The sequence below is a fragment of the Macaca nemestrina genome, chromosome 9, assembly GCF_043159975.1.
Source record: "Macaca nemestrina isolate mMacNem1 chromosome 9, mMacNem.hap1, whole genome shotgun sequence".
Taxonomy (NCBI): domain Eukaryota; kingdom Metazoa; phylum Chordata; class Mammalia; order Primates; family Cercopithecidae; genus Macaca; species Macaca nemestrina.
This window is the reverse complement of record NC_092133.1, coordinates 117,754,227-117,772,618: the sequence shown is the minus strand read 5'-3', so window position 1 is coordinate 117,772,618 and position 18,392 is coordinate 117,754,227. Positions and strand designations below refer to the sequence as shown.

At 37.6% G+C, this 18,392-nt stretch overlaps 1 protein-coding gene across 14 annotated transcripts in view; it reads left to right on the top strand.

Moving 5' to 3' along the window:
• The window catches only part of LOC105480009 (myosin IIIA), a 310,637-nt gene that overhangs the window by 248,899 nt on the left and 43,346 nt on the right, over positions 1 to 18,392 (top strand). For all 14 annotated transcript variants that reach the window (XR_986226.3, XR_011608191.1, XR_011608190.1 and 11 more), the window contains 5 exons: positions 3,308 to 3,387; positions 4,197 to 4,274; positions 7,072 to 7,277; positions 15,165 to 15,276; positions 18,127 to 18,289. Coding sequence is in view for 11 of the 14 variants with exons in the window: in XM_011738421.3 (XP_011736723.2) it covers positions 3,308 to 3,387; positions 4,197 to 4,274; positions 7,072 to 7,277; positions 15,165 to 15,276; positions 18,127 to 18,289 (639 nt within the window). In the remaining 3 variants the exon portion in view is untranslated. The remainder of the gene's footprint in view (positions 1 to 3,307; positions 3,388 to 4,196; positions 4,275 to 7,071; positions 7,278 to 15,164; positions 15,277 to 18,126; positions 18,290 to 18,392) is intronic.

The following is an 18,392-nucleotide window of genomic DNA, read 5'->3' as shown; positions in this document are numbered from 1 at the left end:
GTCTTTTAAGAAATTTATTTCATCTACATAGTCAAATTTATTGACACAGTTGATTATAACATTTTCTTACTATCCTTTTAATATCTGTAGATCCTGAAGTTATGTCAGCTCTCTCATAAGCGACACTGGTAATTTGTGTCTTCTCTCATTTTATTCTTGATATATTTCCTAGACATGTATTAATTTTATTAATCTTCTCAAATGGTTTCATTGATTTTTTTATTGGTTTTGTTTCTATTTCATTCTCTTTTTCTTTCTCATTTATCTTTGTTGTTTTCTTTTTCTGCTCACTTTGTGTCTTATTTTGTTTCCTTTTTTTAATTTCTAAGGTAAAACTTAGATCATTGATTTAAGAAGACATTCGTCTAGTATCAGCACTTATATGGGTTATTTATAAGAGTTTATAAGGTTTCCAAATATGGTGAGATTTTCCAAATATTATTTATGGGCTTCTAATTTAACTTCATAGTGTTCAGAGAGCATACGTTGTATTATTTAATCCATTTAACTCCACCCGACCATAATACATCCTTGCATTTGCTGTAAGTTTTAAGAGATATGTTTTAAGACCCATAATATTATATCTTATTTTATTTTCATTTGCACTTGAAAATACTGTTTATTCTGCTGGTTGTTGGATGAAATGTTCTGTAAATGTCAATTAGGTCTGCTTTATTGAGAGTATTGGTTACGTCTTCTGTATTCTTACTGTTTTTCTCTCTCCTGGTTCTATCAATTACTGAGAGAGGGATTTTTAAATATTTGACTATAGCTGTTGATTTGCCTCTCTTTTTTTTCAGTTTTTGCTCATGTATTCTTAAGCTATATTATTAGGTACATAAACATTTAAAATTGTTATGTCTTCTTGATGGATAGACTCCTTTGTTATTATGTAATGACCCTTTTCATCCTTGGCAGCATTGTTTGTTCTGAAATCTACTTTGCCTGATATTAATATAGAGGCTCCAGCTTTCTTATGATTAGTGAGTGAATGGCATATCTTTTTCCGTACTCTTAATTTCAACTTATTTTTTTTCTTTATATTCAAAGTAGGGTTTTTCTAAACAGCACATAGTTGGGTCTTGTTTTTTTTAATCCAGTCTGACAATCTCTGCCTTTCAATTGAGATGATTAGACGATTTACATTTAATGTGATTAATGATATGGTTGGATTTGACTCTTATCATCTTGCCACTTGTTTTCTATTGGTTATATCGGCTCTTTTCCCAGGCTTTACCTGAGTTCCCTCACTCCCTGCATTTCAGGCTGACACCTCTCCGGGCAGAAAGCTGGCACAATCAAAGGGCTCACCCCATTTGTCTTCCCTCTCTTAGGGATCAGCGTCCTTACACTGCTTGATGCACAATGTTTGAAACCTGTTTTCCATTTTGTATGTCTTTTTAGTTGTTTGGGGAAGGTTAATTTAGCCTGTTACTTTATCTGACCCAGAAGCAAAAGTCATTACTTTTGACTTTAACAATTGCCATCCCTTTCCATATACACCAACAGCATCTATGCATCTAACTCCATGTTTTTCACCCTATAAAATATGTAGCCAGGTTCTAAATACTATGTTGTGTTGCTTGGCTATCAGCAGAACAGTGTCTGGGTGGCCAGGGAGAAGAGAAAACTTAATAGTCAAGTGTGTTTCAATAAACTCAGAACCTCAGAGATAGCAAAGACATATGGATTTTATATTCACCCAGATGTGCAAACATGTAATAATAATCATAGACAACTTTGTTATCTGTTATGTGCTAGGCACCGTGCTAAGCACCTTCGATTACTCCTAATGACAACACAATAAGGAGGTACTACTTTTTACAAATAAGACATTAAGGCTTGAAAGTGTTGAGCAGCTTTCCCAAGGTTTCCCAATGGAAAATGTTAGAATTAGAGTTATTCAGTTCTATATTATGCTGTCTTCAAGATTCTAAAATAACCATGGCCTTTAGTATATATGACTTCACATATGACCTATAGTTCAGCCATTTTTAGGGGAAAGTGCACCACAGTTCCTTGCAGCTCGCGTTTTTAGTTGGGTTTATCACAAGCTTGTTCGTTAGGTGAACCATAAAAACCAAAATGGACACATTTTCTGAAATTAAAGTCTATGCTAAATTTTAGTTGCCATTGATCTACATAAATAAATTTAAGCAAAATTCCTGAAACTGCCATTCTAAAGATCATCTGTTGCTGTCTCTGTCCACTCTGCTGTAGTCAGTAAGTTTCACATTTGAAAAGTGAACAGGGCAGTGTGCAGGGCAAGCCTAGCATGGAAACTGTTGCACACACCCGTCTCAGCCCCTCCCCTGGAGAGGAGGCAGAGCAGATGCACTGCCAGGCACATCCCCAACATGATTCCTTCCTGCACCATCTTAGGCCAGCCTTTTGCAACCATAAAGAATGGGAAAGATTTGCCAAAAACATTCAGCCTCTGTTTATCACCTAAAAGAAGGAGAGAGACAAGAAATGATCATTCTGAATTGGTACTGCATTTTGAAGATATTTTGCCCATTACTATTAGGATAATAAACTCTTGGATTGTGGGTTGGTTGGTTCCTTGTGCCTGGTGGGGGTGAGAAAGCTGTGAAAGTGAATTGCATTTCAGGGGCCTTCCATGTGCCAGACATATTATCATCAAAACTCTGTGAGGTAATCACCATTATTCCCATTTTATGGATTCTGGGTGCAGATCAGAGACTAAGTAAATGACCCAAAGGCAACACAGTTTAAGTACTATACCTGAGATTCAAAGCCAAGTCTTTCTGGCTTCTCGGGCCATAATTTTTTCACTGCTTTGGATTGTGTGCATTCATGTAGTCCTTAGAATGAAGCACATATTTCTGAAAGTTAGACTGAAAAAGGCCATTGCCTCCAACTATAGTTGATTTGCTTATAACCACCTCATGCAAATTACTGATCCATATGATCTTTCAAGCCTATTGTAAAGCTTAGCCTATGTTAAAGAAAATCTCAGATGCCATTTATCACACAAAAAAATAAGAAGCAAACTGCTCCCTCAATCATAGTCATCTCAAGTCTTCTAGCAATTCAACGGAAACCCAACACTTACCTCTGCCTTTTCTGTTTTCCAAGCTCAAGGGTTTTTTTCTGAATTTAAAATTTGTTGTACATTTTTACATAATTTTTTATTCCTGAGTTCCTCCATAAATAGTTAACCAAGCATGTGATTATGAATATTGCAGGATTAACAATGCTTATTTTAACATTTAAGTAAATGGGAAAACTCATCTAGACATTAAGGATTCTAAAAGGTATATTACATTTTTCTACATTCTCATAGGTAATCTACCACATTCTAAAACTCAAAACGTTATAAACTATCAAATGAGGACTTCAGAAAAATTAATCAACCTGGCAAAGGTAAGAAAATGCTTTTTTCCTTGGTAGTGAGTCTAAGAATCTAACTGGTACGATGGCGATATTTGTATGCTTCTCAAAGTCAACAGTTTTTTCTTAGCTTTTCTCCCTTTGATCTTGCTTTTCTGTTTGAACAGATGTGTATGTTTTGTTCTTGTTACTGCTAGGGGCTAAAATAATCATGCATTTCTGATATATTAATATTTCCAACTCTTTTTTAGCTAGTTTTTGGGGGGAGTTTTTGTGTTTCTTTGTTTGTTTGTTTTTGAGACTGGGGTTTCATTCTGTTACCCAGACTGGAGTGCAGTGGCATGATCTCAGCTTACTGCAACCTCTGCCTCCTGGGCTCAAGTGATTCTCCTGCCTCAGCCTCCCGAGTAGCTGGGATTACAGGCACCCACCACACCCGGCTAATTTTTGTATTTTTAATAGAGACGGGATTTCACCATGTTGGCCAGGCTGGTCTTGAACTCCTGACCTCAAATGATCCGCCTGCCTTGGACTCCCAAAGTGCTGGGATTACAGGCGTGAGTTACCATGCCCAGCCCTTTTTTAGCTAGTTTTAAGTGTTACACTAAGACCAACTAAAAATGTACTAGTGAAGGTGAGAGATATTCACAGTCTACATAAGACCAATTAAAATTCCAATGAGACTGACAAACAATTACGTAAGGGAAGAATATCAACATTTTGCTGTTTTACATATTTGAATGCATAAATTAAGATAGCCTGAAGGAAAATGCCACATGGTCTCTGTAGATCATAAAGTACAATAGATACCAAAGCATCACTGTTTTCCTCGGTCTCTTTAGGGCGACACTGGAGAAGCCACGCGTCATGCCAGAGAGACAACCAACATGAAAACACAAACAGTTGCATCATATTTTAGAGTAAGATATTAAACTGTGATGTATTGTGCTTAGGGGTGCTATTTAGTCTAAATGGGTTATAGATCAAAAGCCAGTAACACTAGCAGAAGAGAATATTGTATTCCATTTACTGTTGTTAGATACAGGATATGTTAGCATCTACCTTCAAAATCTGTGGATTGGTTTGTTTCTACATTCTACCTGGGAAATTATTGTATCCCAGGTCAATCTTTTTTTTTTTTTTTTTTTTTTTTTTTGAGACGGGATCTCACTCTTTTGCCCAGGCTGGTGTGCAATGGTGCAATCTCGGCTCACTGCAAGCTCCGCCTCCTGGGTTCACGCCATTCTCCTGCCTCAGCCTCCCAAGTAGCTGGAACTACAGGCGCCTGCCACCACACCCGGCTAATTTTTTGTATTTTTAGTAGAGACAAGGTTTCACCGTGTTAGCCAGGATGGTCTCGATCTCCTAACCTCGTGATCTGCCCGCCTTGGCCTCCCAAAGTGCTGGGATTACAGACGTAAGCCACCGTGCCTGGCTGTATCCCAGGTCAATCTTAATGAAAGTCTATACCTTGATTAAAATTTGTCCGTAGAACAGAATGCATTTCCACTAGAATTAAACCTAAACGGATTTTTACCTCAATGCTATGGTAACTACCAATTCTCCTTCCCCCTCCTGAATGATTTCAGAATAGACATATAGGGCAAGGCTGAGCATCCATCTCCATTTCATATAACCCTTCTTGTATAGAGCTAAAAACCTCAAAAGGAAAATAGAGCCCGTGTAGGAATGGGGTGAGGAGAAAAGTCATCAGGAAGATGTGGTAACATGCTTAAGGGAGTGTGCTTAGCATAGGATCAAGGCGACCTTCCTTCCTTGGGCAATATAAGAGAAAAGAAAAAAGCAAGTACTTTTTTTTCCTCTGTGCTCTACATAACCCTTCCCTTATTATTGGTTCCAGTTCTTGTTTACCTATTCTGATAAAAACCTATTAACCATCCAATGAAAATGAAGAAAATACCACTAAAACTTGGAGTTATTACTTATATAATTTAATGTGGAGGAGGTGGAGGAAATTAGATTAAATTTAAGTGTTCAGTGAATATATCCAGCTCTCTAGCAGAAACGTAAAATTCTTTAAAAAATATATGAATATCTTTACTAAATATTTTTAAGTCCTAAGCTCATAGAAGATAGTGTATACTTAATCATCTTTGAGTAGTACCTAGTACATTTATGTGCTTAATACCTGATGTTTGCTGCTGATACATTTCACTTTACATCAGAAATGCAGCTCAGGTGAATCACTGAATGTATTTACAGCCAGGTTTCCTATTTTTAAGTGAGTTACCCAAGGCCATTATCATACCACTGTTGTTGGCATCAAACGCTGTATGTATGTTTAAACCAGGTTAGTTCGTGAAATCTTTTTAATCTTCAGGCTGAAGTGAGAAATGATAGAAGATAATTCTACACAACGTGAAGTGTGTTTTTAAAGCTATTTTTCATTCTGCAGAGAAGACTGGACACAGTGTAACACTATGCTTTTTCCCTCAGAAAAACCAGCACCTAAATTGCAGGAAGCTCCTGCTCAGGGTATCACCCCTGTACCACCAGTACCTGGCAGATGTTTGCATGAGTAAAGGAATGATGACTTACAGATAAATGTAATGAAAAAGGCTCCAAAGTGACAGGCCCAGCTGTTTGAAAAGATCACATCTGAGCCTCAGTGCCCAAAAGGAAGCCATGCAACTTCAGAGCTTTGTCGGTTGCCAGTTTCAGCATTTGTTTTGCACTGGCTTTGTGACTGTAGGCTCTTACATTTCCAGCACTAATTGAGATCCAGCCATCAATTGCTATTTGTGTCCATACTTACCTCGCCAATAAATGTGATCCTGGTCTTTGAGATTCTCGTTTTCTGGGATTCCACTTTTAGTTGATTATCCTAATATGTTATACTTACTTGTCTAGTAATTGGCTACTGTTTTAATAAGGTATTGGTATAGAACATAGTTTCATATCTATGTGAATTTTTAAAATTCTCCAAAAATAAATAAGAAAATGATCAAATTAGAACTGATGAAAATATTTAATTGGATATAACTTTGCTTATATCTACTTCCTACATATTAAAGGCTATTAACTTTTCTGTCCTTATTTTAAACTAAGAGATGATCCTAACAGGGATTAAGGTGTTCCCTTTTTTTTTTATTGTATTTTAAGTTCAGGGGTACGTGCAGTTTGGTTACATAGGTGAAGTTGTGTCATGGAGGTTTGTTAAACAGATTATTTCATCACGCAGGTATTAAGCCCAGTACCCATTAGTTGTTTTTCCTGATCCTCTCCCTCCTCCCACCCTTTATCCTCCAATAAGCTCCAATGTGTGTTGTAAAGTATTCCCTTTTTTACCTTCCATAAAGAGAGAGTTGGACAAGGAAATTAATATATAAGCAAGATTAACCAGATTGTGTAATATTATAATTTGGCAAGTTAGCCTAAGAGTATATAATTGCTTACAAACTACATCAAAAATAATTTTATCTGTTAATTATAGTTGCCTTAATGGTTTATAAGCAAACTTTTAATAGCTAAATTTCTAGTTATTGCCTCTACATTTTTGTAAGTAAATCTGTATTTTTAGAACTATACTATAAATAAAATGTTCATTAAAACAGATTTTCCTCCATTTGCTGTGACTAGTGGGCGCATTTATAACATTCATTTTTTTGAATGTTATTCTTGTAGTAAAAAAAGGCCTATAAGCTCATACGTTTTTGTATGCTACATTGGGAAATTTATTTTTGTTGTGTATCATAGTATTCCCTGATGGATTTGTTGTCTAAAATGGTGGTGGGCCAACCTCATTTCGTCCGTTGCATCAAACCAAATAATGAGCGTCAGGCAAGAAAATATGACAAAGAGAAAGTTCTGCTGCAGCTTCGGTACACAGGAATTCTGGAAACAGCAAGAATTCGAAGGCTAGGATTCTCCCATCGGATACTTTTTGCTAATTTTATAAAGCGGTATGTGGATTTATTTTTCAGTTTCTATTGTGCAGTTTATATAAAAATTATTTAGAAGAATTATAAGAAACATAATATGAAAAAATATCTAGAGGTCTAGGAGGGAGGCATTTTGTTCATGCAAATGATTATGTGTTGAAAAAAGAAGATAGCTATTAACTGAGGCTGAAAGACTCTGGACAGATGGTTGGTACTATGTGGTACAGGCAGCATGATCCAGAGGCCTGAGCTTCTTTCTGTACTGAGGAGTTGGAGAATCTGGGTTTTCACCCTAGCTCAGCCACTTGCTATGTGACTGTGGGCCCATACCACTGATTCTCAGCTGGAAGAGATTTTGCCCCTCAAAAGACACTTGACAATGTCTGGAGACATTTCTGGTTGTCACATCCTGTGTGGTGGAGGGGCGTGGGGGGATGCTACTGACCTCTAGTGGGTAGAGGCCTGGGAATGCTGTTAACAGGCATTCTACAATTTACAGGATAGCCTCCCCACAACAAAGAATTATCCAGCCCCAAATCTCAACAGTGCTGAGGCTGAGAAACCCTGGCTTATAACCCTAACCTCACTTTACTCACCTACCAAATCTGCTATAACTACCTGATAGGATCCTTATAATGATCAAATGAGATACTGTCTCTAACGGTGATTTGGAAGATGAAACAATTAGGCTTATTTGTCAATTTAAAAAGCTAATATGAATTTTTTAAAAAAGAATCAATTGGTATAAGGAATTTTTTTTTTTTTTTTTTTTTTTGAGACAGAGTCTAGCTCTATGGCCCAGGCTGGAGTGCAGTGGTACAATCTCAGCTCATTGCAAGCTCTGCTTCCATGGTTCACACCATTCTCCTGCCTCAGCCTCCCAAGTTGCTGGGACTACAGGCACCCGCCACCACACTCAGCTAAGTTTTTTTGTATTTTTAGTAGAGACGGGGTTTCACCGTGTTAGCCAGGATGGTCTCGAACTCCAGACCTCGTGATCCGCCCGTCTTGGCCTCCCAAAGTGCTAGGATTACAGGTGTGAACCACCGTGCCCAGCCAAGGAGTTCCTTTTAATATTTGAGATTAACATAAAATAAATTGAGCTATATAATAAATATATTTTATTGAGTAATACATAGGTGGTAATATAAAGTTTCAATATCTTATATATTTAATATTTTAAAGCCCATATTTTTTATTTTTTTGGTTCTATAATTTCTATTGGTCATTAAACATAATGAAATTTCAATTTTTAAAGATGAAGTCTATTAAAATTTTCAGGTGAAACCCAGAGGAAGTCCCATTTATAACATTCTTCACCCTTTTTCAAAGCATATAAATTACTATTAAGAAAAAAACGCAACCTTGTTTTGTGATTGTACACCAAACTTGATTTCTAAGTTTCCTCCCCTCCTCCCAAAAATTGTATGCATTTTATCAGCCATTCTTTTATTTGGAATAATCAAGACTCTTTCTAAATGTGATGAGAATTCTGATTATTTCTGCTAACTTTTATACATTCCGCAAATTTGTGGTAGTTCTTGATTTTGTTTTTCTTTAGAGACCTGGGATTATTTATTTTGAATGCTTTGAAATCAAGAAAACTCTACTACCTTTCTCATGATGGAGATCAACATTACATAAACATAGTGACTTTCGTATTGGCCAATCCTCATAGTAGTTTAAGACAAACTAAAACTTCAAGTTTAGAGTCCCGAAATCTAGTTAGCAGCTAATCATTGACTTTACTTCCTACAGATCAGACCCAATTTTATAACCAAAACTAAGAAATAAAAAAATGGAATTCTTTATTGGCTAATAGGTAAATTCTCCATCCTGCTCATCAAAGCAGATAAACTGAAAATACTAGATACAAAGGAGTTTCAAATTTCAAATTAAAATTAAAATTTGACCTTATTATCATGCACTTCATGTTTTAGAAAAAAAGATCTTTAACTTGTTTAAATAGTAATATAGATATTATGAGTGTAATATTAATATAAGTACTCTTAAATTTCAGTGATTTTTTTAATGTATAAGACACCATGCTAAGCACTGTGGGAGGTACTAAATTTTAGAACTGACTTGATCTTCAAGAATGGACAGTCCAGTTAGAATTACCACAGCCATAGACATGGAAAGTTAACAAGCAATGTGAAGTAGTAACTGCCAAGTCCAAGAGAATGATATACCCAGTGTAAAAGTTCAAGGGAAGGAAGAGCATCTCCAGGAAGGCTGATGAGAGAGGATATCAAGAAGAGGTGTTCAGCTAATGCAGAAGGATCATTTGAGGCCAGGAGTTTGAGACCAGCCTGGGCAATGTAGCAAGACCCCATCTCTAAGAAAAAAAAAACAAAAAACAAAAAACCTTTTTTAGTCACCTGGGTATGGTGGCTCATGCCTGTAGTCTTAGCTACTCAGGAGTCTGAGGCAGGAGGATCACTTGAGCCCAGGAGTTCAAGGTTATAGGAGGCTTGATCATACCACTGCACTCCAGCCTGGGTGACAGAGCAAGACCCTATCTCAAAAAAAAATGAAAAATAAAAAATAAGAAGGACTCAGACTAGTACTTGAAGGTGGGTATGGCTTGTGGAGAAAACAGGAGTTTTCTTGGTGTACAGGTTGGTGTGCCAAAAGCTAGCAGGACTTGGGTTGGATTGGATTGGTAGAGTGGGGATTGCATTGGTGAAGTGACAGAAGATAATATGAAAAAACAGTTGGGTTAAAATTATGAAGAGAAAGTCTTGAATACCAGCCTAATCTTATAGCTTGAAAAATAACCATAGTTTTACAATATAGAACATAATCAGAATAAAACCTATTTTCTTAATGATATTGTAGTTCAAATGTCAGAAATGAGAATAAATTCTTAAATATATTTATAATTATTGTGCTGTTACAGAATAGCAAATTACTACACAATAAATAAAGAGAAGGGGATAAAACTAAGTGTATAGAGAACATGTGAATAGCTATTCTGAATATAGGAAGTTCCAGAAATAAAAGGCTAAACCTTTTCTGCGTCACTAATTTGGAAGTTGTCATCCAAATTGGCATAGACTCTCAGGAAGGCAGAACAATTTTCAGAGATTCTGTGGGGGTGTAAATAGAACTGCTAACCCTCTGCATAGGATGCAAAATTCCCCAGACCCTTTGTTCTGTTGTAGATAAATTCTTCTGTTCTATAAGAAAGAAAGAGTCTTAAGGAAAAATATACAACATGAATTTTGCACAAGACAGAGTTTTTACTGCAGCTATTTCAAAGGAACCCTTACACTAACAAGCCAGCCACTTAACTTGGCTCCATTTTCCCACTAAGCACCTGTACATAATGGTTTGGCTACCAGAGCTCTAATACAACCAGAACTTACTGAAGGCAGTAGTATGGTGGAGTAGATAAGTACCATGCTTTGAAGTCAGCAAAACCGGGTTTGAATCCCAACTCTGCCACTTACTCAGTCTGTGACCTTATTCAAAGTTACTTGAGTTCTATAAGCTTCAAGCTTCAATGTCCCTTAGCTGCAAATAGGGATGATAATAACAATATCTACTTTATATATGTGTTTATAAGTATTAGGAGAAATAATATATATGGATTTTATTGATAGAACCAGGTGTCATCAATACATATTAGCTGTAATTATTTTTATTATTATTTTTGTTTCAGTCTCAAGCTCCCAAAATTACCTGTGACCAATAGTGGCCTAGGGGATGCCCTCCATAAGCACATGTGGCTTACCTAAGTATTTATTTCCACAAGTCCCAGCAACAGTACGTCATACATTCAGCAAACATTTAGTTGAGGGACCCACTGTGTTCCAGTCCTTGAACTAAAAATCTTAATTGAAAGATTAAAAGTCCAAAGATTAATGGATGAGCCCCTGACATTAAGAAACTCACAGACCCATTATGTAAACAGGACTTTAAAAATCTGCATTATCATACAACGTAAAGTCAGCTGCAGGCAGCAAGGGTGGGGTATCCTGTGCTTCTGAAGCACCTAGAAGGGTTCCTGGCAAATAAATAGTAGGTGCTCAAATATTTTTCAAATTAATGAAAGAGGACTGGGTATTTTTAATGAAAGTATAAACAAGATACTCTGAGAGCATAAAGGTTTAGATTGTGTTAGAAATTCTGATAAAGCAGAGAATAATAAAAGTAATACATAAAACACACCAAAAATATTTTTACTTACAACATCAATGTAAGTTTGCTTTTTAACCTTTTGATAAAGGCTTAATTTTTTTCTTTGAGTGCACATCTATTAATCATAGTTTATTGCCTCTTTCTTGCATAAACTATCTGTAATCTCTCATTTATGATTTCCAGTTAACATTTCTTGGAGTGAAGCAAGTTATTAAAGATACTTGTGAAACAGTCACAGGACTGAATATTTCTTGATTCTTATGATTTTCCTCAATGCTTTGTAATTGCTTCATCCATGTTTAATTTCATGGTTTTTTTACAAGACTTCTTTATAAAGTCTTACCAAAGCATTTGATTCAGTTTTGTAGAAACAATCCTCTGGCTTTCCTCACTTAGATTTCAATCTGATATTTATTTGAATAACATCACACCAAATACAACTGGCATAAACAGGTTTGGGAGCAAACACAGCTCATCCAGTGAGAGCAAACACACACGGGCACACTAGTGAGAACTGCCAGTCTTGAGCCTTAAGTGTGCAGCAGACCTCAGTTGGTGTGTTTCACACAAGAAAAGACAATTTCAGTTACTCCAGTTAATCTGTTAATTGAAGACACATCGAAGAGAGTTTTTAGAATATTGAAAAAGTAGGTCTTCCTTAAGGAAACTAGGAGTGAGATGAAAGGACGCGCAAGCATAATGAGTAACACATACAAAGGCATAGAAGCATGAGCAAACATGGCCCTCCGGCACAATTTTAAGTAACTTTCATGACTAGAGCTCGGAATGCCATGGAAAATAGCAAAGAGGAGACTGGAAAGGCAGACAGGGATATAGGGCAGAAGGGAGCTTGCATGCTAGTCATCATATGTGGCAAACAACTTAAAGCCAATGCTTTTTAGCAGGTGTAACCTTTCCCTCTCCTACATTCCCACTGCTCCCAGGCTCGTATATTTATGGTATCTGCCTAGACTTTGAAAGCACCTGATTTTGCCATCCCAGCTTAGAATTTGGGACATCCGTAGAGACTTTTCGAGTCAGGAAAGGACATGATCAGATTTTCATTTAAAAAAAGATAATTCATACAGAGCTGTGGACAGTGGCTGGGGCAGGGCAGGGGAGGGACAGTGGAGGTAACTGGTTGGGAGGCAATTGCAAAAGTCTAGGTGAGAAGGGACGAGGTATTTAATTAAGGTAATGGCAGTAGGCATAGCGAGAAACAAATGGATTCCAGAGAGACTTTAAGCTTGTTAGATCTATAGAGTGAAGAATAGGGAAGAGTAGGCTGGCACACAGATTTCTAGCTCAAGTACCTTTTAAAAAGTGGTGATATCATTCACAGAGACAGGAAATGGCAGAGGAAGGAAAAACTGATGAATATTGCTGAGTTTAAAGTGTCTGTGCAATAACCAGGTGGGCATGTAGAGTAGGAAGTCATAAGTAATGTGTTTAGAGTTGATATCAACAGTTAGGGTTGATGGTGTAGATTTAGGAATCACCACATACAGGAATAATTGGAGCCAAGCATATAGATGAGATGCCTGTGGACAGCTCAGAAAAAAAATGGAACACTGTAGAACACTAGCGTTTAAGGAACAAGTCATTAAATCATTAAATATGGGGCACGCAGAGAGACCGAGAGGGAAGAGGAGAAGCAGGGCACATTAGGTGTAAGCCTTGGAGAGAGCAAGACAGAGAGAACAGCCAATAACAGCAAGTGCTGCAGAAAAAACGCTTACAATTAGGATGTAAAAGGACCTGTTAGATTTCACCACTCTGGATCCTATACGAGTAAATAAGAGTCCTTGTTGCTATGTGATTAAATGAGATTCTCAGAGCTGGAGAGTGATGGGAAGTGAAGACAATTATTTTAAATAATCTTTCAACTTATCAGCAAAGCTAGTGGGAGAAACAGAATCATTACAGATGAGTGAGGCTTAAGGTGTTTGCTTTATAATAACAAATAAACATCCATTTTGTAAATGGAGGGAGCCAGAAGAGGGAAATGAGATTGAAAATATACAGAAGAGGAGGAGGAGATGGCCTCTAGAACACAGGCAGAGGATGAAAATCTCCTTTGAAGGAGGAGGGAAAAATGATAGTGGACAAATGAATTTGTATTTGGAGAAGAAGCCTATGAATTGTGTGTCTGGTGGCTTCCAGTGATATAGTAGAGAAGCTCATCTGCTGAGAGAGGTACGGAGGGCAGGGGCAGCTGGGAGACTTGGAGAAAGCAGGACGGAATTAAGTCACTTTTGTGAGGAAGAAGAGAGGAAAGTGGCCCTGGACACTGGTCAGGATCCAGAGCTTTCTTGGGAGCCTGGCTGAGTCAGGAATCCACACATCCACAGGGAGCCGACTGTGCAGATTTTCTCTGGCTGTGCTCTGAAGCCTGGCGTGAGGACAGAGACGTAGATGATTGGCAGGTCCAGGCATGCATGTTTGCAGAGAGTGCACGACAAACGAATGAGAGTGGGAAAGGTGCCAGGGCTGCCTAAGGGTGGCTCCTGCGATGAACTGTGAGATCCTGGCTGGTTCTGGAAGGAAGTAAAACCAGGACTTGGTGGACAGGCTGTGAATGCAGAGTTGCTGCTACTGGGTCACCATGCGTACATGTGCGAGTTAGTCCTGAAGTGAGCAGGTTTAGTGGCTAATAGGCACTCCCTGGGGTTTTTTGCGCAAACAGCAAAAGTTATGGTCGCTTCATTCTATACCATTCTAGGCCAGGATTCTTCTCCATGGAGCCTAACAGAAGCTGCTTCATTGCAGATTTAATGAGGTGAAACTTAGCGAAGTTGAAATATGTTCTTTTCAGATATTTTTATCTCTGGACTCATTTTTAGATGAGGAAATTGATACTTAATTGTGATGTGTCCACGTTTATACAGATAATGAGTCAAGGGTGAAACTCTGCTCTTCATGTCACCTCGCCACCTCAGCCGTCTACATATCAGGGCCTCTCTTTTGAAATTCAAAACCTACCAAATTTGCTGCTTTGCTGCACTGGACTTTCAGGCTAATCTTGCACCAATAAATTAAAAATAGGAGAGTATTAAAAAATCTGGAAATCTGTCTTTTTGCACAAGATTATTGACCAGTGTAAAGCGGATTTTCTTTCCTTAATTCATCCCCTTCCCCAATAAGCGTTGTGGTTTAACCTGAGGACCTGCTATCAGTTCTTTCCTGCCCTAGCCCTTCCTCTTTCCTCCCCTTGATTATGGATAGATTAAACCAATAGAGAAAAACTCTAGCAGGAGACATAGTGTCCCTCAAGGAAAAACAATGATGGAAGGCATGTATACAGTGATGGGAAGTTTCACTGGAACTAAGCTCCATCACCCAATTTGAAGATCAGCTTCCAGAGTTTTATTAACACTGGAATGTGAAAAATAATTCCTTCTGCTTCCTGCCACTGCAGCCCTGCACTTTTTAGTGTCCAGAGAAATGTAACAAAAAACAAAAACAAAACCGCTAAATTTTTTTGAGTGGTGGAGTTCTTGTCGGGGGAGTACAGTGTTAAGTTTTGAAAGGGGATCACAAAGGTGAAAACACAATGCTCAGATTTCTACGGACTGGACTGGGTTTGCATCAGTTTGGAATTTGGTCTACTCCAAAGTCATTCTGAGGATGCCTAAGGGATTTCTCTGCATCAAGTCGGGGCATCTGTTCCTCAGCCCCTGCACTAAGTTGTTGGGGAACCACCAGGCTACAGAGATGTTGGCACTTTATGCAATACTAACCAGCCCTTTTTTCCATTCCAAGGTACCACGTTCTCTGCTACAAGTCGAGCGAGCAGCCCCCCATGAGCCCTGACACCTGTGCCACCATTTTGGAAAAAGCTGGTCTCGATAACTGGGCTCTTGGAAAAACAAAAGTAATGTTTTCATGTAATTTTCAGGAAAATAAATAATTATGCTGGATTCACTGAGAATTATAACATTTTACAATGTTTGAAAGTGTGGTTTTTTTATGTTATAGGATCTGTAGCTTACAATAGAGGAAGTAAATTTATAAACTCATAAAGATTTTCTTTTTCATCAACATTAAAGGCATTTGCTCTTCATAAAGATTTATTTTAAGAAATACAAAAGGCTGGGCAAGGTAGCGCACACCTGTAATCCCAACACTTTGGAAGGCCGAGGTTGGAAAATGGCTTGAGCCCAGGAGTTCCAGGCTGCAGTGAGCTATGATGGCACCACTGCGCTCCAGCCTATGCAACTTAAGACCCTGACTCTAAGGAAAAGTTTACGTTGAAATTTTAAGAAAGAAATGCAAGAAAAATTTATCTTGAAGATTTATCAGAAAAGGATAAACCATAATGACTGTACTTTATTTCAGATGGTATTGAAAACAGACATATATATTCTCTAGTTTATCACTACTAAATATAGTTAAAAAGCTGTAGAGAATCATAATGATCCAAATAAGATTCGTGTTTTCCTTTTTTTCCTAATTCTCAGAACTGCTTCTATCATAAACTTGAAATTTTTCTGGAGTAAAATATTCACCACTATTACTAGACTCGCTATATGTATTGGACATTGATGTGTTTATATATTAGCTTTTAGAAACTGTGAGAGCTAAGCTTATTTAATCCCTTAGAAAATAAAGTAAAAAACATAACCAATCTTGAATATGGAAGAAAGACAGTTGCTGTTTGGAGAAAGGATGTATTGGTCTTCTCAGGTATTCTCATAGCATTACGAGACAGGGATCAGGAAATAAACAAGTTTCCATTGTGCACTGAATGTATCTTAAGGGGATATGAAATGTATCATGAAAAGAGCCAAGCTAAAGCCAAGAGATACTCAGAGATCGACCACTCAAGAATACCTACTACCAGCCACACCACAGAAGTAAACCAAAACAAACTTCCACATTTGCAAAGAAATACATAATACTTGTGTCTTGGGTGTAGGAGATGTGGGAGATAATTTTTTTTTTTTTTTTTTTTGAGACGGAGTCTCGCTGTGTCACCCAGACTGGAGTGCAGTGGCACGATCTCGGCTCACTGCAAGCTCCGCCTCCCGGGTTCACGCCATTCTCCTGCCTCAGCCTCCGAGTAGCTGGGACTACAGGCGCCCGCCACCACGCCCGGCTAGTTTTTTGTATTTTTAGTAGAGACGGGGTTTCACCATGTTAGCCAGGATGGTCTCGATCTCCTGACTTCGTGATCCACCCGCCTCGGCCTCCCAAAGTACTGGGATTACAGGCTTGAGCCACCGCGCCCGGCCGGGAGATAATTTTAATAATGTTCGGATGAGAAATTAGGCCTGTAACAATTTAAGAGATTTAAAAAAAAAAAAAAAACTACTTTAAACTGAGTGTCCTGTGTATTCAGTAATTCATATTTACTTTAGTGTTTAGTAGGGGGATATTTTGGGCATTAAAAATGAGTATTTTATTCACACCATTTTCTCTTAGATGATAAATTTCAAAAAGATGAATTTTATCAAGCTAAAATCTCATGATTTATGGTCTGAAGTACATGCCTAACTTCAAATGGAGTTTTAACTTGTAAAAAGGCCTTTTGCAGTTATAGTTCCGCATGATATTTATGTAGCATTTTAAAGCTATTTGTATTTTTCCACTTCACCTTTTCCAACTCATTAACATGGATAGAAAGTATTAATATAGGAACATTTCTAATGTCATGCAAAAAGAAATGATGACCTTTTTAAACAGATTGAATTTTAAATGAATTGTCAACAGCAGAATGGACTAAATGTATTAACATCTAGAGTCCTGTAGAAATTAAAACTGAATTAAATCAAACGTGTAACACAAATGTGTTTGCCCATGGTGCCAAGCTTTTGAGTAATGGAACGCTGGAGAATTCTACAGTCAGGGTTATCAGGTCTCATGACTCAGCCATATAATTTGAATTTAAGTGACTTTCTTGATGGATTCAATAAACTCTTTGAGATGACTTTTATTAGGAAATTTAACCATTAAAAGGAAAACAAAACAAAACAAACACAAGCTTTTCAGTATCTTGGAGGAGGGGAGAACGAAACTGAGAAATGTTAGATGAGAACACGCCAAGCCTTCAGGCTCCTCCCTTGCTCCAATTGATGTTGATTTTAGAATAATCAAAAGTCAGCCCTCCTTTCTCCATGGCAGCCTTTGGGTCCAGTGAGAACATTGTTAATTAAATCTGCCTGGGGTGCTCTCTCTGCCGTATTCTCTTCACTGACAACACTACCAGCCCCAAAGGACAGCGACCCTGCCTTGTTCATCTCTGTATCCCCAACAGATACGTACCTGTAACAGGTCTCAATAAACATTAGATGAATGAACTAATGGAACTATAATTCTGTCCTCTACTTTATAATTAGATTTATTAAGATTTTTTAATTTGGGAAATATAGTTGCCTTTGAAAAATAAAAAGCATACAAATTAGCTCAGCCCAGAATACACGATGCTAGAAACTTTGCTAAAAGAGCTCAACATCCTCCACTCTTACTGTCTCATCCAACAAAACCTAGTTACCTGTTGTAAATAAACAGTATGGTTGTCACCTTCTGCATTTCTTCTCAAAGAAATGTTTTCTTCAAGCATAAAAATCTGTACTGTCATAATGACAGCTAGGGCAAAGAAGCAAAAGACAGTGATTTCCAAAATCTCAAGCAATTTAGAATGTGTTCTGTTCTTCAAAGCATAGCACACAACTGCTTCACATCTGTGTGCCATGGTTCTTTGTATTCTATTTTAATTTTTCAGGTGTTCCTTAAATATTATCACGTGGAACAGTTAAATCTAATGCGAAAGGAAGCTATTGACAAGCTTATTTTGATTCAAGCTTGTGTCAGAGCATTCTTGTGTTCAAGAAGATACCAAAAAATACAGGAGAAAAGGAAGGAAAGCGCTATAATAATACAGTCAGGTAATCTCTTTGACATATTTAGATATGGTCATAAAATCAAATCTTATAATACTTCTTACAGGCAAACCTCCAGTTCTTATGTAGCTTTTGTGCTTAATTCCAG